General features: G+C 45.7%; 2 protein-coding genes across 2 annotated transcripts; both read right to left on the reverse strand.

Moving 5' to 3' along the window:
- Positions 1-10,325: 10,325 nt before the first annotated feature.
- Positions 10,326-11,975, reverse strand: LOC110627076. The gene has a single exon (XM_021773313.1). The coding sequence runs from the start codon at positions 11,973-11,975 to the stop codon at positions 10,326-10,328; it is 1,650 nt and encodes a 549-aa protein (XP_021629005.1).
- Positions 11,976-17,111: 5,136 nt separating this feature from the next.
- LOC110627129 lies at positions 17,112-17,963 on the reverse strand. Its single transcript, XM_021773377.1, has one exon. The coding sequence runs from the start codon at positions 17,961-17,963 to the stop codon at positions 17,112-17,114; it is 852 nt and encodes a 283-aa protein (XP_021629069.1).
- Positions 17,964-24,815: the final 6,852 nt, after the last annotated feature.

The following is a 24,815-nucleotide window of genomic DNA, read 5'->3' on the forward strand; positions in this document are numbered from 1 at the left end:
TTGTATACCTTGAGAGGGTCAAGACAATTACAGATGAGATAGGAGCTGATGACAGTAGAGCCATTCAGATGGCTGGGTTCACTCTAAAATGCAAGAAGGCCCGAGAGTGATTTAAGAACTATGTGAACCCGAGGTTGGACAGTCTATCCTGGGAGGAGTTTGCAAATGAGTTTGCAAGATGGGCTTGTCCTGACAGTTCAAGGGAGCTAAAAATGATTGAATTTGAGCAGTTGAGGCAGACAGATGAGATGAGCGTGGATAAGTATACAGACAGATTCTTGGAGCTGTTGCCGTATGCTAGGCAGAATCTGGACACAGATCAGAGGAAGTCAATGAGGTATATCATGAGGCTCCATTCCAGGTATTCCTCCTTGATTCAGTCAGCAGAGAGGGAGAGTTTCCATGCCATTATGGATATGGCTCGGAGAATGGAGGCTAGTGCAATCATCGAGGGGAAAGTTAAGCAGTCAGTGGCACAACCTTCTGGTTCCAAGACCCCAGGTGGGGGGAGATTAGACCCTTCTTCTCTGAGTTCAAGCAGTAAGAAGTGGGACAGAGGCTCCCGGAAGTCCAAGAAGAACAAGTTCTGGAGCAAGATCAAGTCAGGTTTGGGATTAGGAAGTGGCTCGAGCTCGGGTGCAGGTATTACAACTTGTATGAAGTGTAGGAAGCCGCACAAGGGAGTGTGTCTGGTTGGGACGACAGCCTGCTTCAGATGTGGGCAGGAGGGACACATGGTGCGGGAGTGTCCTAGAGTAGCTTCTATGGCACAGTCTCAGAATACAGCTTCTGGTAGTGTGGCTTAGCCAGTAGCTCCAGCCGCGACTCAGGCTAGTGGCAGAGGCAGAGGAAGAGGGGCAGCCTCTTCTTCAGCGGGTTTCAAGGGTGAGGGTCCGTCAGCTCCAGCACGGATCTTCACCATGACTCAGCAGGAGGCAAACACATCCAACACCGTGGTGTCAGGTAATCTCATCATTGGTTGTTCTGATGTGTATGCATTAATGGACCCTGGTGCATCTCATTCTTTCATTGCTCTGAGGGCCGTCGAGAGGTTGGGATTGATGGTCTCTGGGTTAGAGTGTCCCCTATGGGTCAGTGGACCCAAGTGTGACCCGTCAGTGGCAGAGTCAGTCTGCCAGTGTAGTCCAGTTTTTGTTGAGGGGAGATGCCTTTTCGCCGACCTTGTGGTTCTAGATTTGACAGATTTTGACGTCATTCTAGGGATGGATTGGCTATCTACCTATGGTGTTACCTTAGACTGTAGAGACAAGGTAGTCAAGTTCAGATGTCAGGATGGGTCAGAGGTTGTCTTCAGAGGAGACAGGGGGAGTACACCTAGAGGTTTGATATCAGCCCTTCAGGCTCGTAGGCTACTCAGGAGGGGTTGTCAGGGTTTTCTAGCTCATGTGAGAGAGTTGGATAGTCATGTTAGAGAGCCCGCCTCAGTGCCCGTGGTCAGTGAGTTCTTAGATGTGTTCCCAGACGAGCTGCCAGGTTTACCACCTGCTAGGGAGATAGAGTTCGAAATTGAGTTGATGCCTGGAACCAGACCGATCTCTATCCCTCCCTACAGGATGGCACCAGCAGAATTGATAGAGTTAAAAGAACAGTTGCAAGAGCTGGTAGATAGGGGTTTCATCCGACCGAGTACCTCACCTTGGGGTGCTCCAGTGCTATTTGTGAAAAAGAAAGATGGATCCCTTAGACTTTGTATCGACTACAGGCAGTTGAACAAGGTCACTACCAAGAACAAGTACCCGTTGCCAAGAATCGATGATCTATTTGACCAGCTAGCCGGAGCAGGTTGTTTCTCCAAAATAGATCTGAGATCGGGGTACCATCAGCTAAGGATAAGAGCAGAGGATGTGCTGAAGACAACATTCAGGACCAGATATGGGCATTATGAGTTCCTTGTGATACCGTTCGGGTTAACCAATGCCCCTGCAACATTCATGGATCTCATGAACAGAGTGTTTAGCCAGTACCTGGATCACTTTGTTATTGTCTTCATAGATGATATCTTAGTGTATTCCAGGAATGCAGAGGAGCATGCCTATCATCTGAGGTTGGTTTTGCAGACCTTGAGGGAACATGGCTTGTATGCCAAGTTCTCCAAGTGTGAGTTCTGGCTGAGGAGCATCTCTTTCTTAGGGCATGTGGTGTCAGAAAATGGAATCGAGGTAGACCCCAAGAAAGTGGAAGCTGTAGCTAACTGGCCTAGACCCACTACAGTGACAGAGATCAAGAGCTTCTTGGGTTTGGCAGGTTACTACAGGAGGTTCGTTCAGGACTTCTCTAAGATTGCAGCTCCCATGACCAGATTGACTAAGAAGAACCAGAGGTTTGTGTGGACCGACCAGTGTGAGGAGAGCTTTGAGGAGCTAAAGAAGAGGTTGACTTCAGCACCAGTGTTAGCCCTGCCATCTAGTAATGAAGACTTCTCAGTGTATTGTGATGCGTCCCGTGTGGGACTGGGTTGTGTGCTAATGCAGAATGAAAGGGTGATTGCTTATGCTTCTAGGCAGCTGAAGAAGCACGAGTTGAATTACCCTACACATGACCTAGAGATGGCAGCGGTAATCTTTGCACTCAAGATGTGGAGGCATTACCTTTATGGGGTAAAATGTGAGATCTTCACAGATTATAAGAGCCTGCAGTACATCCTGAGTCAGAGAGAGCTGAATTTGAGGCTGTAACGACCCAAAAATCGGACCGCTACCGGCGCTAGGATCCAGATCGGCTTAAGGCCGCCGGGACCCGTAGCAAGCCTGACATGTAACCTGTAAACCTGTTCAATCCCATACATGATCAACAATCATACATAAAAATTAAAACTTTTCTTTTCCTCATACACCAAACTCAACCTGTGCATGCACTATACATAGCATAAACATAAACTTGACCCCTCTGTGGGATCTCATCATTTCCCCAATGGGTGACATAACCTGTGTTGAGTTGGTTAAACATAAACATCAATAGACATTAAGATCATGTATCAACCAGGGATTACAATGAACTATGATCAAGCACACTTCTAAACCTCAATGTCATTATACATAACATAACTATTTAACTTTACATCCTTATACAATTTACCATGTCCACTATCTATCTATTACAACACAAGGACTTCTTTACTCTTGCTGACCTCCTGGACTACCCTGTACCTGCAAGCCTGGGGGTTAAGGGAGAGGGGTGAGCTACAAGAGCCCAGTGAGTAGAATAGTAAAACATTTAAAACATATGATAACATGAAATGCATCACATCACAGCTAATCACATCAAGGATGAATTTGTCACCAATAGTCCCCTACATGGACCAACTGTGCCAGGGGCGTAGAATGGGCCTCACTGGTCTTTCTCTTACATAACATAACATAACATGGTCCAACTGTGCCAGGGGCGTAGAATGGGCCTCACTGGTCTTTCTCTTACATAGTGCCAGGGGCGTAGAATGGGCCTCACTGGTCTTCCGTACCGTATCATCATCATCATCATAGCATAGGGGGACTAATGGATCATCCAACATCCATCCACATCATCAAACATAATATGCAATGCAACATATTCGTGAGTCTAATGCAACACCCTAATATCTCATGGCATTCATGATGCGTGAATCATGCTAAAACTGATTTATTTATTTAAAAGCATAAGAGTTATTCCATTCACCTCTGGCTGAAGCTCAACTGACTCTGAAGTGACTGACTCACTGCTGGGGTCCTCGGTTCCTCGGGTCCGAACCTACACAGGTGGACTCAAATGAGGGACCAAACATACATGAACATAACTCTAAAACATCCCCCCAAAACCCCCTAAAATACCTCAAAACAATCATGCAAAAACATGCAAAGGAAGGCTGGACAGGGCAGGTTCGGCGGCACCTTCGGCGGCCGAAAGTCCCTCCAGAGCCGAAACCCAGGCAGGTTCGGCGGCACCTTCGGCAGCCGAAAGTCCCAGACAGAGACGAAAGTCTCTTTCCGGGGGCAACTTCGGCAGCCGAAAGGCCTGCCTCCCAAGCCATGTTCGGCGGCCGAAAGTTCCTTCGGCTGCCGAACCTGGTTTCTGCCAAAGGGCAGAAACTTGGCTCCCTTGCACAAAACTCATCTCCCTTCCATTCCAACATGCATAAAACTCACCAAATCATGCAAAAATACACACATTGGCTCCTAGGCGTTTCAAACTACCTAAAACCCCAACTACAACACACAACAACAACACAAACCAACATACATTGCTCAAAACATAACATTAACTCAAAAACCTAACTATGAGCTAAACATGCATTCTACCCCATAGATCTTGCATAAAACTTACTTTAAACATAAAATGAGCTTAAGATCGGCTCTTACCTCTTGAAGATCGAGAGAGAGACGTCCTAAACTCGGAGGTGGGAGATTTTGAGTTCTTGAACCTCAAAGCTCCAAAACTTGTTCAAATCTCTTCAAAACGACATAAACCTTGTTAAAACATGAAGGATTGAAGGAAAATCATCAAAAACGAACCATGGAGGAGCAAGAACTCACCGTGACCGAAAATGGAGAGAAAACTCACCCGTTTCGGCTATGGAGCTCTTATATAGGGGCTGGCCAGTTCACGTTCGGGGGCCGAACGTGCCCCCACATCTCATGCATGTTCGGCGGTCGAACATGAGGTTCGGCGGCCGAACCTGGTTTCTTTCAAACAAAACTTTCGGAGGCCAAAAGTGCTCCCAAAACCTATCCACGTTCGGCGGCCGAACATGACTTTCGGCGGCCGAACCTGGTAAAGGTTCCATGGTCTTTTTCATTTAAAAACTCAAATTCTTTCTTACTTGAAAATCATTAAAACATGAAAACATTTGTGAAAACATGATTTTTACCCTTCTAGAGGTCTCCGACATCCGAGATTCCACCGGACGGTAGGAATTCCGATACCAGAGTCTAGCCGGGTATTACAGAGGCAGAGAAGATGGGTAGAACTGCTCAGTGACTATGATTGCAAGATCCAGTACCATCCGGGTAAGGCGAATGTTGTGGCAGACGCCTTAAGCCGGAAATCACTTGGCAGTTTGTCCCATATATCAGTAGAGAGGAGGCCGATAGTGAGGGAGTTTTTCGAGCTCATGAATGAAGGTCTACAGTTGGAGTTGTCTGGTACAGGTGCTTTAGTTGCCCAGATGAGAGTGGCACCCGTGTTTCTGGAGTAGGAGGCTCAAAAACAGCATGAGGACCCAGAGTTAGTGAAGATTGCCAGGACTGTTCAGTCAGGCAAAGATAGTGAGTTCAGATTCGACAGAAAGGGGATCCTCCGCTATGGGAGCAGATTGTGTGTACCAGATAATGTAGGGCTGAAGGGAGACATTATGAGAGAGGCTCATAATGCCAGCTACAGCGTTCACTCTGGAGCCACCAAGATGTATCAAGATCTGAAGAAGGTTTATTGGTGGCCAGCTATGAAAAGAGAAGTGGCACAGTTTGTGTCAGCCTGCGAAGTGTGTCAGAGGGTGAAGCTAGAACATCAGAAGCCGGCTGGAATGCTTAACCCATTACCTATCCCAGAGTGGAAATGGGAAAATATAGCTATGGACTTCGTGGTGGGGTTACCGGCAGCGTCCAACAGATTGGACTCCATATGGGTGATTGTGGACAGACTCACCAAATCTGCTCACTTCATCCCTGTCAGGAGTGGCTATTCTGTGGACAAGTTAGCGCAGGTGTATGTTGATGAGGTTGTCAGGTTGCATGGGGTTCCTGTTTCAATAGTGTCTGATTGAGGGCCCCAGTTCACCTCCAGGTTTTGGCGGAGTCTGCAGAACGCTATGGGTACCAGGTTGGATTTTAGCACTGCTTTCCATCCTCAGACGGACGGACAATCAGAGAGGACCATCCAGACAATAGAGGATATGCTCAGAATGTGTGTGCTGGATTTTGGCAGTTCTTGGAGGCAGCATCTACCTTTAGTGGAGTTTGCCTACAATAACAGCCATCATGCCAGCATAGGGATGGCCCCATATGAAGCTTTGTATGGAAGGAAGTGCAGGTCGCCTGTCTGTTGGGAAGAAGTACGAGAAAAGGCCTTGGCAGGGCCTGAGCTAGTAGAGATCACCAGCAGGGTGGTGCCCATAATCAGAGAAAGGATCAAGACTGCTGCAAGCAGACAGAAGAATTATGCAGATATCCGCAGAAGGCAAGTAGAGTTTCAGGAGGGGGATTTGGTATTGCTCAAGGTGTCTCCAATGAAAGGGGTGATTCGGTTTGGGAAGAAAGGTAAGCTAGCTCCACGGTACATTGGACCCTTCGAAGTCTTGCAAAAGATTGGGAATGTATCGTACAAGCTGGACTTGCCTGCTTCAATGGAGAGAATCCATCCGGTTTTCCATGTTTCCATGTTAAGAAAGTTCGTGTCAGATCCGGGCAAGGTTATTAGTGAGCCTGATATGGAGATCCAAGAGGATCTCACCTATGTTGAGCAGCCGGTACGGATCCTAGACACCCAGATCAGAAAGCTAAGAAACAAGGAAATCCCGATGGTGAAAGTCCTTTGGAATCACCACAACATCGAAGAGTGTACCTGGGAGACACGGGAGTCTATGCTCCAGCAATATCCTCGTCTCTTTTAAGGTGACTTTTTATGTGCTTTGTATGAATGTTTAGGTTTTATGCTTTGTAGGATCATGTTTGATGCCATGCTATGTTGTTTGGTGAACATTCAGGGACGAATGTTCTTAAGGGGGGAAGAATGTAATACCCGGCTAGACTCCGGTATCGGAATTCCTACCGTCCGGTGGAATCTCGGATGTCGAAAACCTCTAGAAGGGTAAAACCATGTTTTCATAAAATGTTTTAATGTACTTTATGGTTTTAAGCAAGAAAGAAATTAAGTTCTGAATGAAAATGGTCTTGAGAGGAAGACTCAGGTTCGGCCGCCGAACATGCATGCACTTCGGGAGCGCTTTAGGCCCCCGAAGGCATAAGTGAGGGCAGTCCAGGTTCGGCCGCCGAACCTCATGTTCAGCCGCCGAACATGGCATGCATGCGGAGGCACGTTAGGCCCCCGAAAGTGGCCTGGCCAGCCACCTATAAAAGGGTCCCCTTGTCCGAATGGGCGAGCTTTTCTCTCCATTTTCGGCCAAGGTGAGTTCTCCGCCGTCCCTCGCCGATTTTGAGTCTCTTCCTACAAATCTTTTATGAATTTCATGAGATTTCACTTTGTTTTGAAGATTTGTGAGCATTTAAGCAAGTTTTGAGGCTTGGAAGACTCAGGAGCTCTTTTCCTTGGTTCTCCAAGTTTAGGTCGTCTCTCTCTCGATCTTCAAGAGGTAAGAGCCGATCTTGAACTCATTTTATGTTTTAAGTAAGTTTTAAGTTGATTCATGGGGTAGAAATGCATGTTTAGGTTAGTTGAGCTTTGTTAGGTTTTATGTGATTATATGGACAATGTGTGTTGGATATGCATGTTTAATGTGTTGTAGTTGGGGTTTAGGATAGTTTGAGACCCCTAGGTGTTGTTGTATGTGTGTATGCATGCTTTGAGAGAGTTGGATGCTTGATTGGAAGATTTGGGAGGAAAGTGTGCAGTGAAGAGCTGAGTTTCTGCCCTTTGGGAGAAACCAGGTTCGGCAGCCGAAAGGATTTTCGGCCGCCGAACCTGTCTGTGAGGCAAGCCTTTCGGCTGCCGAAGCCTGCCCCCGAAAATGGACTTTCGTCTCTAGAGGGCACTTTCGGCCGCCGAAGGTGCCGCCGAACCTGCATGACTTTCGTCTCTGGAGGGACTTTCGTCTCTGGAGGCCCTGTCGCCGAAAGTGCCCTGTTCAGCCTTCCTTTGCATGTTTCCTATGAATGTTTTGAGGTGTTTTAGGGGGGTTTTGGGGAGTATTTTAGAGTCATATTCATGTTTGTTAGGTCCCTCATTTGAGTCCACCTGTGTAGGTTCGGACCCGAGGAACCGAGGACCCCAGCAGTGAGATAGCTGCTTTCGAGTCTTGTCAGAGCTAGCCAGAGGTGAGTGGAATAACTCTCTATGTTTTCAAAGTAAATAATTAACGTTTTAGCATGAATCACGCATCATGAATGCCATGAGATATATTAGGGTGCTTGCATTAGAATTCACGAATATGTCGCATTGCACATTATGTTGTTGATGTGGATGAATGTTGAATGATCCATTAGCCCTTATATGGTATGACATGACAGACTATAGAAGTCCGGGTGAGCCTGCACTACGCTCCCGGCATGATTGAATATGTATGTATGCTATGGAAGTCCAGGCGAGCCTGCACTACGCCCCTAGCATAATTGGACTGTATAGAGGGCTAAGTGGTGACAAGTTCATCCTTGATGTGAAATGTTTGTGCTGTGATGCATTCCATGATATCATATGTTTTAAATGCTATGTTCTATTATTCTGCTCACTGGGCTCTAGTAGCTCACCCCTCTCCCTTAACCCCCAGGTTTGCAGGTACAGGGTAGACCAGGAGGTCAGCAAGAGTAATGAAGTCATGGTCATATAATAGCTAGTGTGGACATGAAAAAATGTTGATATGTTATGTTGAGTACAGTCATGTAAAAGTATGGTATAGAAATGTAATGTAATGATGTTTATGGAAGTTTAGAGTTGTGCTTGACTATAGTGTAATGTTATTAATCCCTTGGGGTACATGATCTTTTGATGCTTATGTAAACCAAACTCAATGCATGTTATGTCACCCCATTGGAGCAATGATGAGACTCCAAGGAGGGGTTAATGTTTATGACTATGTTTATGTATAGTGCCTGCACAGGTTGAGTTTGGTGAATGAATGGAGAGAAAAGTTCAAATTTTTATGTATGTTGTTGATCATGTATGGGATTAAACAGGTTCACAGGATGAATGTTTGGCTTGCTACGGGTCCCGGCGGCCTTAAGCCGATCTGGATCCTAGCGCCGGTAGCGGTCCGATTTTCGGGTCATTACACATGTGATGTTTACCATGCTAGAGTATTTGATGAGGATTCTAGTGTGGGTCTTATATATACAGTTATGATGCATGCAAAGGAAGGCTGAACATGGCACTTTCGGCGGCCGAAGGTTCCCTCCAGAGACGAAACTCATGCATGTTCGGCAGCACCTTCGGCGGCCGAAACTTCCCTCCAGAGCCGAAAGTCCACTTTCGAGGGCAGGGTTCGACAGCCAAAGGCTGGCCTCCACAGGCAGGTTCAGCGGCCGAAAGTCCCTTCGGCTGCCGAACCTGAGTTCTTCCAAAGGCAGAACTCAACCTCAACTCATGCACATATGCCTCCCAAACTACCCAACTCAACCAAAGCATGCATAAACACTTCCACAACATACATACATTCATACATAAGCTCCTAGGGGCTTCAAACTATCCTAAACCCCAACTACAACACATCAAACGAACACAAACAACCCACATTGCACAATAACTCAACATAGACCTATACATGCATTTCTACCCCATGAATCAACTTAAAACTTGCTTAAACATAAAATGAGCTCAAGATCGACTCTTACCTCTTGAAGATCGAGAGAGAGTGTGACCTAACTTAGAGATTTGGGGAAGATGGATTCCTGAGGTCTCCAAGCTTCACAACTTCGATCTAAGCTCAAAATCTTAAAAACCAAGTTAAAATCCATAAGAAATCATGAAAACTCGAAGGAAGAAGCTCAAAATCAACAAGGGATGGCGGAGAGCTCACCTTGGCCGAAAACGGGGAGAAAAGCTCACCCGTTCGGACATGGGGACCCCTTTATAGGTGGCTGGCCAGGCCACTTTCGGGGGCCTAACGTGCCTCCGCATGCTTGCCATGTTCGGCGGCCGAACTTAAGGTTCGACGGCCGAACCTGGACTTCCCTCACTTATGCCTTCGGGGGCCTAAAGCGCTCCCGAAGCGCATGCATGTTCGGCAGCCGAACTTGAGGTTCGGCGGCCGAACCTGAGTCTTCCTCTCAAGGTTATTTTCATTCAAAACTTAATTTCTTTCTTGCTTAAAACCATCAAATACATTAAAACATCTTATGAAAACATGGTTTTACCCTTCTAGAGGTTTCCGACGTCCGAGTTTCCACCGGACGATGGGAACTCCGATACGGGAGTCTAGCCGGGTATTACAAAGTCAATCATTTTTCTTGCCGTGATGGTGGGGACGGCCTCAGCTTTTGGCCACTTCGAGAAATATTCCTTTGCCACTACTACAAACCTTTTCTACTCCTTGGTCTTGGGGAATGAGCCTAGGATGTCTATGTCCCACTGGAGAATGGCCATGGACTGGATATGTTGGATTGTGGAGTGGCTGGGATGTTGATGGCGTTGGCGAACCTTTTGCACACATCACATCTCCTAACAAATTATGCTGCCTCCTTCTTGACTGTAGGCCAATAGTATCCTTGTCTGAAAATTTTGTTTGCCAAAATCTCTACCCCTTCATGAGCTCCAAACATTCCCTGATGGATCTCCTCCATAACCCTGCTAGCTTCTTCCGGGCTTACACATCGGAGCCACGGGCTGAACTTTCCTCTTCGGTACAGGGTTCCCCTTATCGCTTGGTAATTGGTAGCTCGGGCTGAAATTTTCTTTACTTCGGCTTTGTCTTCAGGGAGTTTTCCTTTTTCCAGGTACTCCAGATATGGGGTCATCCAGCTCTTCCATTCTTCGACCTCCAATACTGTGACAGACCACTCGTAGGTTGGGATGCTGACATGTTGCACGTATACTTCATCTGGGAGTTGCTCCAACTCTTCTTTAGACAAACAACTGAGCATGTCTGCTTCCTCGTTCTCTTCTCTAGGTATCCTCTGATACTGTATAGTGATTCCCTGCTCACCGAGCTTGGCCTCTACAGCCTTTACCTTCGCTAGGTATTTTTGCATGGTGGGGTCTCTTGCCTGGTATGCCCCAGTTATCTGATTGATCACCAGCTGAGAGTCGCTGTTTATTTTTAGGTCGATTGCTCCTACCTTCATTGCTATTAGCATTCCATTTATCAAGGCTTCGTACTCTGCTATGTTGTTTGAGGCGGGGAACTCCATTTTCAGGACATAACAGACCTCAAACCCTTCAGACCCTTTCAGCATTATTCTAGCCCCGTTGCCCCCAGCATTAGACGCTTCATCTACAAATAACTTCCAGTTGAATTCCTGAGGGAACAACTCTTCCTGTTCTCCTCCCAACACATCATTTGGCTTCTCCCTAGGCTCCGTTTGCTCTTCGTTGAACGAGCATTCTGCTATGAAGTCAGCAAGAGCTTGGGCTTTGATGGTTGTCTGAGGTCGATATTCCAGGCAATATGGGCTAATTTCAACAGACCAAGCCACCATCCGACCTGACGTCTCTGGTCTGTGAAGGATCTTCTTTAGGGGTTGATCTGTCATCACCACTCCTTGATGGCTTTCAAGGTATACCCTGAATTTTCTCACTGCTAATAATATAGCGTATGCCAACTTCTCTATGTTTAAGTATCTGACCTCGGCATCTTTGAGCACCTTGCTGACGTAAAATATTGGCTTCTGTTCTCCTCCCTCTTCTCTTACTAGCACGACGCTTATAGCTTGTTCTGAGGCTGCCAAGTAGATCAGGAGTTCCTTCTCGGCTAGTGGGTTGCTGAGGACGTGTAGAGAACTGAGGTATTGCTTGAGGCTCTTGAAAGCTTGTTGGCAATCCTCAGTCCACTCGAAGTTTGGGACTTTTCTCAGTTTCTTGAAGAATGGTAGGCACCTGTCTACTAACTTGGACATGAAACGGTTAAGTGCTACCACCCTCCCGGTGAGCCTCTGCACGTCTCTCACGCAGGTCGGCTCGGGCATCTTTAGTATCGCTTCCACCTTCTCTGGATTTGGCTCAATACCCTTTCCACTAACCATGTACCCCAAGAATTTTCCACCTCTGATGAAGAATGCACACTTAGCCGAATTCAACCTTACTCTGCATTGCTCCAGCACCCCAAATACTTCTCTCAGATCTGCCAAGTGCTGCTGGAAGGTCTGACTCTTTACTACCATATCATCTAAATATACCTCCACATTCCTTCCTGATAGAGCATATTTTAGCCCATATTTTCATGATCTTATTGATGTTTATTTGCACCTATTCTACCTAATTTTATGGTTTTAATCATGTTTTGCAAATATTAGGTGTGAAGAAACAATTTGGAGAAAATGCTCTTAAAAATGCCAAAGAATGCCAAAAATCAGCCACCTTCGGAAGCACTTTCGGAAGCCGAAAGTCACCCACTTTCGGAAGCACTTTCGGAAGCACTTTCGGCGGCCTAAAGTCAAGTCCAGAGGCAAAACTCCACCACCTTCAGGGGCACCTTCGGCCGCCGAACCTTCACTCCAGAGCCGAAAGTCCACTTCCGGAAGCAACTTTAGGCAGCCGAAAATCCCTCTCAACACTCTCTTTCCTCATTCAAGAAGCCATATCCCAAGTTGCCATATTTGAGGAGCCAAACAAGGAAAGTATTTTGAAATCCAAATCTTCAAGATTCACATTCAAATATTGGATTTCAAGATCCAGCTTATTAAGGAAGCCAAATTCCAAAGATCACATGTTTCCCACTTTATGCCATGCACATTCAAATTTCAAAAGGAGGCTCCACCTTCCCTATTAGTGCATGGGCAACCTCTTGGACTTCTTGAGCAGCAACTTGATGATCTTGGGCAGCAATTAAAGGACCAAAGAGCCCCCACTTGCAATCCAATGCATGCTCCACGTTTTTGCCTTCACACATGCACAAAGAAGGCACATATGGGACCAAGGGCACTTTGGACAGCCTCTAAAAGATGCATGGACAGCCACCAAACCCTAAGGAGCCTCTCAAGATCTATTTAAAGGCTTCAAGAAGACAGGAAAGACAGATTTTGAATCTCCCAACCTCTCCAAGGTTCGGCCGCCACTCCTCCTCCACCTTGTGCCACCACCGGTTCTTCCACCTTCTTTCTTCTTCTATTTTTCTGTTTTAGTTCAGCCATGAGTGTAACAGCCCGGCCCGTACGCACGACACTGTTACCGCTCACGGCCCAGGGCTATCCCTCGCCTGGCCTCTTGCCACCTCGGGCTTTCCACTGGCGTCGTGAGCAGCTCTTAACATCCCTTCACCCTCACGGGTTCCAGGCAGGATTTGTCCCTCGGGGGAGCCATTACGGCCCGCCCTAGCCCGAGTGGATTTGGCCCAATTCCTTCCTCTGGGAATTAGGTCGCCTCCCCCACTGCTCGAACCCTTGACCTCCCACTTTAAGGGAATAGTCTGGTGAGAGTGAGTACCAATGATACCAATCTGTAACGACCCGGAAACCGGTACCCCTCAGTAACGGTCCGAACCATCACTGGCACTAGGATCCAGATCGGCTTAAGGCCGCCGGGACCCGTAGTTAGCCAACTATACTCTCTGTGTACCTGATAAATCCCATACATGATACAAAACGACTCAACAATCCTGTAAAACTCTGTAGGCTTAACTGCTGTTACTCAGATATGTCAATCTGAAAGGGCCCTCAGGACCTATACCAGGGACTACTATCTGCTGTGGGTCAAGGGATTGAAACCCTTTTAATCTGTAACACATCCCATTGGTATCTCATCAAAGCCATACGTTAAGCCCAACTCACACATTTCTCATCAAGAAACGTAAAACAGGATTCATGTACAAGGGATTAATCATACATCACACTATAGCAATGATACTAGGAAAAGCACAAGTCTATCCAGTATACGACAGTACATATCTATACACATTACATTACCACTAATCTTTTAATTACATCATGTCCACAATGCTATTACAAACATACATTCATGCATCACTGTTCTCTGTACTCTTGCTGACTTTGACTTCCCATAGCTATCTCAGAACCTGCAAAACTGGGGTTAAGGGAGTGGGATGAGCTACTACAGCCCAGTGAGAAGGAACAGGCAAAACAGTTCATTAATTACATGCTTTCATGAAATGTATCACATCACAAACATATCACCTCAAGGATGAACTTGTCACCAATAGCCCTTTACTGTATACATATAACAATATGTCCAACTTGCCAGGGGCGATTAGGCCTCACCTGGACTTCTCTTCCCTGTCTCTATCACAAGGCCAACTGTGCCAGGGGCGATTAGGCCTCACCTGGACTTCTCTATCTGAGTCAGGTCAAACTGTCTATCTCATAGTACCAGGAGCGACCTGGACTATCCAGGGGCGACCTGGTATGGCTATCTCATGCCATATCTCATCTGATCTCATAGTATCTCACTGATATCAGGGGCTATGGATCATCCAACATTCATCCACACAAATACAATCTTATGCAATGCAGCATATTCGTGAATTCTAATGCAACACAACCTACTATATAACATGGCATTTTATGATGCATGGATCATGTTAAGAGCGTGTCATTTCTCAAGATAAAATATGTAGTTTAGTTCCACTCACCTGTAGCCTCTGCTTGGCTAACTCTGGGCTAACTAGCTCTGGACCAACTCTAACTCTGAAGCAGCTACTACTGCTAAATACCTCGTTTTCTCGGGTCCAATCCTACAATGGAGGACTTAAATGAGGTACCAAACATACTCTAGTCAATAGATAAACATCTCTTAGACAACTTCCCAAAACCCCTCTAAAACACTTCAAAACATGCATGCAAAACAAGCAAAGGAAAGCTGGACAGGGCACCTTCGGCAGCACCTTCGGCGGCCGAATGTCTCCTCCAGAGACGAAAGTCAGGCATGTTCGGCGGCCTAACTTGGACTTTCGGCGGCCGAACCTGAGTTCATCCAGAACTCAGTTTCGTGCACAAGGACGCCTGCCAGTCCCTCCATCACCTGCTCAGCCCTCAATACATGCATTTAACCCCTCTAAAACATGCATAAACACGTTAACAAGCATAAAGGAGCTTAAAACAACTTAAACTCCAACAAAACATCTAACACAACATATCATCATGCTTTCACCATTAAAACATCAAAACTAACCTAAGCATGCAACTCATGCATACACTCCCATAACCGCTTAAAAAAACTCATTAAAACAACTTCAAGACGTCCCTTACCTCTTGAAATCAGAAGAGGAACAAGCAAACTCAGCAACTCCTCCTCCAAAGCTTCAAACCCTCACAACTCTTATTTTCTCTCAAAAACATTCAACTCACTCAAATCACGACCAACCTTCTGCCTAAGCTGATAAAAGCTTGCAGATGAGTCATGGGAGACGTGGCCTTATCCCCTAGCCTTGATCTGGAGGCAAACACCTGGCCAAATCACGGACTGAGGAGCATGCACAACTAGCCGACTTCCTCAGCTTCGGCTGCCGAAACTGCATGCAAAACCATGCAACTTTCGGGGGCCGAACTTAACCTTCGGGGGCCGAACATTGGGCACTTTCGGCGGCCGAACTTTAACATTCGGGGGCCGAACCTGGCAAATGTCTCCTTTGCCCTTTCTCTTCAAAACTCAATCCGCTTTGATTCAAAACCTTTAAAATACTTGAAAATATTTTAGAAAACCTTTCTCTTACCCTTCTAGAAACCTCTGACATCCTCGAATTCCACCGGACGGTAGAAATTCCGATGTCTGAATCTGCCGGGTATTACAATGAGTGGCTGAAACCCTTATTCTAGTTGAAGTTTGGTTGAAACTAAGGTTGTTTAAAAGGTTGTGAGATCTGAACATAAAGTGTTTGATTTTGGTTTATTCAATATTCATGCAATTGTGCTTAATTCTAAGGTTGCTTTGTTGTTTTGATCAAATTGGCCACTTGATTCTTGATTTCAAAGTTAATTGATTGTTGATTAGGATATTTGTTAGTCCGTAATTGCTGGAAATATTATGATCTAAGAACACTTGGTGTAAAAACTAGAGAATTGCATGATCTAGCAACATCTCATGCGTTTGAGTAGCTAGGGTTAGATCTCTCTCATTCTTTCTGCAATTGACAATTGTTTTGATGCCTAAGGCCCAAGGACGTTCCTTGGCAATTTGTTAATTAGTAATTGATTAGAGGACGTTCCCTAATTAATTTAATCATAAGGAGAGACATGATGGTGAGAAGCATCTTCCATCCCCATAACTAATCTATTGAATCAATCAAGAAAACCTAAGTTTCAATGATCAACCCAAACAATCAAAGTGGATCCATATCTTCAACTAGACCTTTTCTCATATTGATTTCCTCTTTTATTTTGATTACTTGCTGTTTTAATTGCTTTCAATAGTTGTTAGACAAATCAATCTCAAAACCCCCCTTTTTTACTTTTATTGCATTTTACTTTCATTCAGCTTTCAATTGTGTTTTCAATTAGTTCTCTTGGTCTTGATTGATAAAAATAAATAGGTAATCAATTCTCTGTGGATTTGATCCTTCACCACTATCTGCAGTTGTAAATTGTTGATAATCAAGAAGGTTATTTTTGACCGGCTTCGACAACCGCACTGTCACTTCCTATCTGTCATTTGAAAATTTTATTTATCAGCCTTTGGTACATCGCCCCGCGTTTTTTAACACAAATGGCATGGTGCTATAGCAATAAGTCCCATCCTCTGTTATGAACGAGATCTTTTCTTCATCTGACCTGTCTATCGGGATTTGGTGACAACCAGACATTGCATCCAGAGATGACATATAATCGAAACCGGCCGTAGAATCGACCATTTTATTAATGTCACGGAGAGGATAACAATCTTTGGGATAAGCCTGATTCAGGTCGGTAAAGTCTATACATATTCTGTATTTGCCATTGGCTTTTTTAACTAACACAGGGTTTGCTAACCACTGTGGGTACATGACTTCCCTGATGAACCCTGCCTCTTCTAATTTTTTCACCTCCTCCCTAGTGGCCTACTGCTTCTCTTTTCCCACCACCCTCTTCTTCTGTCTTATCGGTTTTGCTCCAGGAAGAACATTCAACTTATGGGTCATCACCTCTGGATCTGTTCTAGGCATGTCAGATGGCTTCCAAGCGAAGCTCGAAGCATGGCTTCGGATTAGGGTCATTGTTGTCGCTTTTTGCTCTTTGGTCAGGCCGACGTTGATGCTGAAAACCTTGTCTGTGTCTTCTTCTGATAGTGGGAAGGTTTCCAACTCCCCCACAGGCTCTGTCCTTGCCTCTTTCTTCTCGTCTCTGACCTCCATGACTTCCGAGTTGATTTCTTCATCTGTTGAGCTTGATTCTATCACTATTGGCCAAGTATACTTCCCTTGCTTCTTCTTGACGTCCCCGGACTACTCCCACCCCTGTCTCTGCTGGAAATTTCATGGTCAGGTACCTGATGTTGGTCACCACCTCAAAGTCATATAGCACAGGCCTTCCCAATATCGCGTTGTAGCTCAAAAGGAGCTTCACTACCAAGAACACTGCGTAGTGAGTCCGAGACAGGGGTGGCTCTCCCAGAGTCAAAGCCACCTTTACCTTTCCTTCCACAGCCACTGGGGTTCCACCAATTCCCTTCACCGGGGCTTGATCCCTCATCAGCTGCTCCTCGGGTATCCCCATCTGTTGGAAGACCCTGTATGGTAGTAGATTCACCTTGCTTCCATCATCGACCAGGATCTTCCTGACTCGGTAATTGTGGATGACGGCCTCAATGACAAGGGCTTCGTCATGAGGCATCTGAATGCCATGGGCATCCTCAGGGGAGAAAGAGATGATTGCTGAGGAGTGCTCTACTACTTGCAGAACCTCGCTACTGCTCCCCTCCCCATCTCGGCTCCTCTTCCTCCCCCTCCTGCTCATCCGGCCTCCAGTCCCCTCAACAATCATGTTAATGGTTCCACTGGAATAGTCATTCACTGGGTCTGCCCTTTGTCTGTGGGGCCTTTCTGCGGTGGGGTTCAGCTGGGGTCTTTCTCCTTCAGGCTTCTTCACAAAGTTCCGGAGGTGTCCCCTTTTTATCAGTCTCTTAATCTCACTGATCAGCTGGTAACAATTGTTAGTGTTGTGGCCATGGGTACGGTAGTATTGGCAATACTTGTCAGGGTCCCTCCGACATGCTTCGGCCCTCATGGGTTTGTGCCATTGAAAGAACTCCTTGTCCTAAACCGCCATGAGCACTTCAGCTCTGGAGACATTGAGGGGGGTTATTATCTCAGGGACTCAAGGTGGAAATGGTCTCTGCTCTCTCCTGTCCCAAGGCTACGTGTATGCGTCTGGGCCTTTGTTTTGTCTCCTTTCTGACCTTTCTGACCTTCTTTCTTCTAGAGCTTTTCCTCTATCTGCAGCCTCCTTGGAAAATTTGTTGGTTGTTAAGGCGTCATCTTGTCTTACGTATTTCTCTCCTCTTTTCATTAGTTCTACCAGGGAGGTGGGTGGTTTTCTGCTCAGTGAGTCAAAGAACTCCGGAGAGGTGATTCCCTTCTGCATGGCTTCCACCGCCCGGCTTTCATCCAACTCCGGGATTTGTAGAGCTGCCGTGTTGAAATGGGCTACATATTATGGTAGGGACTCATTTTTCCTCTGCCTAACTGTCTTCAGATAACTGGTTTTCCTCTGGTATGCTATGAACCGGCTGATGAAAATGTTGGCAAGGTCACCGAAGCTCCTGATACTCCCAGCTTCCAAGCTGTTAAACCAGGCCCTTGCTGGTCCTGAGAGTGTTGTAGGGAATACCTTACACATCAAGGCATCCGACAAGGTTTGCAGCTCCATGAACGTCTTGTAGTTCAAGATATGCTCCCTTGGGTTTCCCGTCCCATCATACGTCGCCATGGGAGGCATCATGAACTTCTTGGGAATGGTCTCCTATTGGATCCACCCCAAAAAAGGCGAGGAGGTGGGCAAAAGAGTCTGACTGTGGTCCTTTGCCCCCAACTCGGCCAAAAGCTGCTCCCTCATTTTCTGCAGCTTCTTATCTACACCTTCCTCCTTTGGTCTAGGTCTCTTCTCCAGGCGATACCCTTCTTTCCACTCCTCACTCTCCGCCCTCCTGGCCGTTCCTGCAGAGTAACTTTCTACCTCGTCGTTGTCGATGAGTTCTCTCACTCTTCTTCGGTGAACCCTGACAATTGGCTCCTCCTCCCTTTCAACTCCTCTACTCTCGGCTCCGGTTCTATGGCTGCTTTGTTGAGGGACTGGGTGATTAAAGGTGGGTTGAGGTTCTATAGTTGGTGTTCCCTTTACTATGGGAAGTACATTCAATGGGGTGTTGAGACCCCTTTGTTGCATTATTTGCCCTAGCCAGTAGGTAGTATTTTGTAGTTGGAGGGCTATAGTTTGGAGTTCTTAATTGGAAATGGTGTTTCGGGGTGTGTTCCCAGCCAAACTTGGTGAAGGGTTATGCAGCATTGGTGGCTGGCTGGTGGGAGTTGTAGAGCTAGAGAAAGAGAACTATTGTCCTTTTTGGGCAGAACTCAAGTCATTAGGAGTGTTAACAGCATGGTTTTCATTGTGATTTGCCATCGTGGATCTCAGTGGGTTTTGTATGAAAGGAACTCTGGTGATGAAAAAGGTCTCCTTCGTTCCCACAGACGGCACCAATTGATGTTTTGAGATCTAGAGAATTGGATTTACAGTGGTTGTCTAAGCTTGGCCTGAGAAGAGAGTGTCCCTCTCCTTTTATTCCTTCCTTTTTGTCTGCTAGTGATGCCTAACGGCCTCTCTGCTACAGTGTCACCTGCCTCTGTCACGCAAGTTCGTACGTACAAAAGTTTCAGACGCCCTCTCCACACCAGACGACCATTTAATTCCCTCCGCCGCGCGTGTGGGCAGGGCTACAAAGTGACTGGGCCTGCTGTCCTTCCTCAGGTTACGTCACCGGACTGAGCTTTTTCCTTCTGGACTTGGGCTTGTGAGTGACTCGGTCCGCTCCGCGTGCCTGAATCAGGACTGAGGGTGCTGGACCTGTAACGACCCGGAGATTGGACCGCTACCGGCGCTAGGATCCAGATCGGCTTAAGGCCACCGAGACCCGTAGCAAGCCTCACATACAACCTGTATACCTGTTTAATCCCATACATGATCAACATATACATAAAAATTTTGAACTTTCTCATTCATTTACCAAACTTAACCTGTGCATGCACAACTCATAATCATAAATATTAAACCTCACACTAGAGCCCTCATCAAATGCTCCAATGGGGTAATATATCATACATTAAGTTTGGTTTACATAAACAGTGGTAAAAACATTTTATAGACCATGTACAAAGGGATTAATCAACATACTAGGGTCAAGCACAACTATAAACCTCAATAGACATCATTACATTACAGTACTATGCTTTACATTACATCATGTTCATGTCCACATCTAGCTATTATATAAAACATGACTTCTAATCCTGCTGACTTCCTGAACTAGCCCGTACCTGCAAACCTGGGGGATTAAGGGAGTGGGATGAGCTACTAGAGCCCAGTGAGCAGAATAATAAAACATTATATTTAAAATTCATGCTTTCATGGAATGCATCACATCACAGACAAATCACATCAAGGATGAACTTGTCACCATTTAGCCATCTACACTGTCCAATCATGCCAGGGGCGTAGTGCAGGCACACCTGGACTTCCATATCATATCATACATATCCAATCGTGCCGGGGGCGTAGTGCAGGCACGCCCGGACTTTCTCTTACATAGTGCCAGGGGCGTAGTGCAGGCACGCCTGGACTTCCATATCATATCATGTCATAACATACGAGGGCTAATGGATCATTCAATGTTCACCCGCATCAATATCATATTATGCAATGCAACATATTCGTGAATTCTAATACAAACAACCTAATATATCTCATGGCATTCGTGATGCATGAACATGCTCAAAACTGATTTATTTACTTTGAAGTATAAGAGTTATTCTACTCACCTTAGGCTAGCTCTGACAAGACTCTGAAGCAGCTGACTCACTACTGGGGTCCTCGGTTCCTCGGGTCCGAACCTACACAAGTGGACTCAAATGAGGGACCAAACATACAAGAACATGACTCTAAGATACTCCCCAAAAACCCCTAAAAACACCTTAAAACAATCATAGAAATCATGCAAAGGAAGGCTGAACAGGGCACTTTCGGCGGCAGGTTCGGCGGCCCAAAGTCCCTCCAGAGCCGAAAGTCATGCACTTTCGGCGGCACTTTCGGCGGCCGAAGGTTCCATCCAGAGACGAAACTCATGCATGTTCGGCGGCACCTTCGGCGGCCGAAACTCCCTTCCAGAGCCGAAAGTCCACTTTCGGGGGCAGGGTTCGGCAGCCAAAGGCTGGCCTCCACAGGCAGGTTCGGCTGCCGAACCTGAGTTCTTCCAAAGGGCAGAACTCCGCCTCCACAATGCACATTTGCCTCCCAAACCATTCCAACTCAAAACCAACACTTCCAAAACATGCATACATACTTCCATAAGCAAAAAGGGGTCTCAAACTAGCCTAAACCCCAACCAAAACACATCAAATATTCATATACAACATACATTGTCCATATACTCAACATTAACCAAAAACTCAATATTAACCTAAACATGCATTTCTACCCCATAAACTTTCATAAAACTCGTCTAAAACATGAAATGAGCTAAGGATCCACCCTTACCTCTTGAAGATCGAGAGGAGAGGCGATATAACTCGGAGATGGGGGAGATCTAGCTCCTTGGGTCTCCAAGCTCCAAAACTTGCTCAAAGTTCACAAATCTTCAAAAGCCCAGCAAACACTTGTTAAAGCTTGAAAGATTGGAGGAAAATCATCAAAAACGACCATGGGAGAGCATGGACTCACCGTTGACCGAAAATGGGGAGAAAGCTCGCCCGTTTCGGCCATGGAGCCCTTATATAGGGGCTGGCCAGACCACCTTCGGAAGCCTAAAGTGCCTCCAAAACTCATGCAAGTTCAACGGCCGAACATGAGGTTCGAAGGCCAAACCCGAGCCACTTTCGGAAGCTTAACTTGCCCCCTTAAACTATCCCATGTTCGGCGGCCGAACTTGAGATTCGGCGGCCGAACCTGGAAATGCCTCCATGGTCTTTTTCATGCAAAACTCAACTTCTTTCTTACTTAAAATCATAAAATACATTAAAATATTTTATAAAAACATGATTTTATCCTTCTAGAGGTTTCCGACATCCGAGATTCCATCGGACAGTAGGAATTTCGATACCGGAGTCTAGCCGGGTATTACAGGACCGGTCTATCGGGGGAGTTTCATGGGTTTTGGGCCAGTACTGCCTTCTTGGATCCGGCCTCTTCCTAGGGTGATGAAGCCAGACGGTCATCAAATTGCAATTCTAGAATTATAAAAACTAAATAATTGTGATTTTAAAATTGCAAAATTATATAGTTGTCTTAAATAAATATACTACATAATTAATGACTTAAAAAAACAGGAATTAATTTATATTATTTATTTTTCTAAATAGATGAACCGTAAAGATTAAATAGTAATTTTCTATTATAATTGCTTGGCATCAAGGTCTACAATAGAGAAATGTCACACCTCTACAATTTTTCTTGAAATATTCAAATTTTTTTGACTTGAGTTGGTGCTAATTTTGGTGCCAAGTAGGTGGCACAAGCATAGCCAAGTGATTTTGGGGCATTTAAAATTAATTTGGGCATTGATAATTCAATTGGATCTAATTTTGGCGATTTGAAGCTCATTTAGTGGCAAATTGGGCCATTTAAGTGTCCATAGGCGTGCTGGAGAGCCATTGGGTGTATGGGCTGAGTTAGCAGCTTGGTTGCGCTAATTTTAAGTGTTGGTGGGTGAACAGATGAATCACGCGTGGGAGGCGCTGGGTTGAGTTATAGATGCGCTTGGCCAGATTAACGTGTGTCGGGCTGGAGTTGTCGCTGGGACAGATGCTGAGTGAGCTGTGAGGACCTTGCGGGCCAAATCAGGCTCTGATGCGCGCACAGCAGCAGGCCGACAAAGGGCGATTCGCGCGGGCCAGCAGCAAGCCAGGTGGAGTGCACGGGCCAATAGCAGGCAGGTGGAGCGCGCGCCAAGCAGGTAGGAGGAGCGTTGGGCCGTGAACCTCATACTGATCGATAAGTGCAAGTAGGCCGGACAATTTTCAGCAGGAGCTGACTGATTGCAATTGGCCCGATTTTGGCCCACTTTTTGGGTGTTCAGCACGGGAAGATTCTTGAAGCTGCTGGAGGGAGCTGGACACCAAATGGGAGCAGCAAGGCTTCTTCAAAAAGCTTCCATGTGGCAAGTTGTAATTGGAAGGCTTGCTCAACATGCTACTAATTTTCAGCCACATGTTGGACCCATGCACAACTATAAATATTCCTTGTACATAGCCATTTTGGGACACACAAAAGAGAGTAGCCATTTTGGAGAACACAAAAAAGTAGTCATTTTGGAACACACAAAAAAGAGTATTTGTGAGAGCAATTGTAGAGAGAGTTGCGACCACCCTTTGTACACTTATAATATTATTTTATTAAATTTCCACTTCCCAAGTTTCCAATTCCCTTCCCTAATTCCACTTGGCATTGTAGCCTACCAATCACAAGTTTCCAGTATGCATTTTTAAATTTTCCTTAGCCAATTTGTCTTTTATTATTTTCGGTCATCACTGCTAAATTTTCCTATTGGAATATTTTGACCCTCACTTTGCCAAAATTCTCCATGTTACATTCGGCCACTTCAACTAATTTTCATTGGAGGTGCTTTTAGCTTGTTTAGCCAATTTATTTTCAATTCTCACAAGGCTAAGGCGGGTTAGAAGGCTAAACTTAGTTCAATTGGACTAAGTGTTGCACGAATTTATGTATAAAATTACAAAGTTCGTGACAAGTGGTATCAGAGCCACAATTAGGTGTTGCTAATCAAGGTGTAATGTCTGATCCAAGTGAGATCATTCTTATTGCTTTTGTGGGGATGGAGCACGTTGGTAACCGCAAGAAGGATAGAAGCAAGTTCCACGAGTCTAGCCAATTGAGGAGTGAGCTAGGGGACATTGAGACAAGGCTAGCAAAAGTGGAGTTGAAGCTTGTTGATGAGGAGGAGAAGTTTGAGGAAATTGAAACACACTTGGAGGGACTCGATGAGGAGTTGGAAGAGTTCTGTGGAGAAGTCTAAGGTGCTCTCAATGCCGTAATTGACAAGCTTGCTAGCGAAGGAGAAACTGTCCATCATACCCTTACCGAGGAGATGGCTACCTTGAAGGAAGAGAACCACACCTTGAGGGAAGAATTGGAGCAAGCTATTGCGAAGCCTGGGGAAGTAAGCAGCGAGCTAGTAGTGCTTAAAAAGGCGATCGTGCAAAGTACGGTTGCTAGCCCTTTCACTTCCATTATTGCTCCCAGTAGAGTAGAGGCTCCTAAACCGAATGCATTTAAGGGATCTCGAAGTGCAAAAGAAATTGATAATTTTTTGTGGAGTTTGGAGCAATACTTTAGTGCGATAAGTATTGTTAATGATGTCCTTAAGATAGATCATACTTCTTTGTATTTGGCGGACGTCGCTATGGTATGGTGGCGAAGAATGCATGTCGACATGGAGAAAGGGATATGTGTAATTGCCACTTGGGATAACTTCAAGAAGGTGTTGAAGAGACAATTTTATCCCAATAATGCCACCTACGAAGCAAGGTTGAAGCTAAGGAGACTTACTCAAACGGGGAGCATTCGAGATTATATGAAGCAGTTCTCCGAGGTAATTCTTGAAATCCCTGATTACCCTAACAGTGAGGCTTTGTTTGCTTTTATGAATGGGTTGCAGAATTGGGTGCGCTTGGAGATCGAAAGGAGAAGCGCCCAAGATTTAGTCACTGCCATCTCAATTGCCAAGTCTTTGGTGGAGTTCCAAAGGAGTGGAAAGGATACACCAAAGTCGTCCAATAGGGGTATGGATGGAGGCAATGGATATCATGGAAGGGTAGATGTGGCGAAACACCATAAGGACAACAAAGAATGGAA

This window comes from Manihot esculenta, chromosome 1, assembly GCF_001659605.2.
Source record: "Manihot esculenta cultivar AM560-2 chromosome 1, M.esculenta_v8, whole genome shotgun sequence".
NCBI classification, from domain to species: domain Eukaryota; kingdom Viridiplantae; phylum Streptophyta; class Magnoliopsida; order Malpighiales; family Euphorbiaceae; genus Manihot; species Manihot esculenta.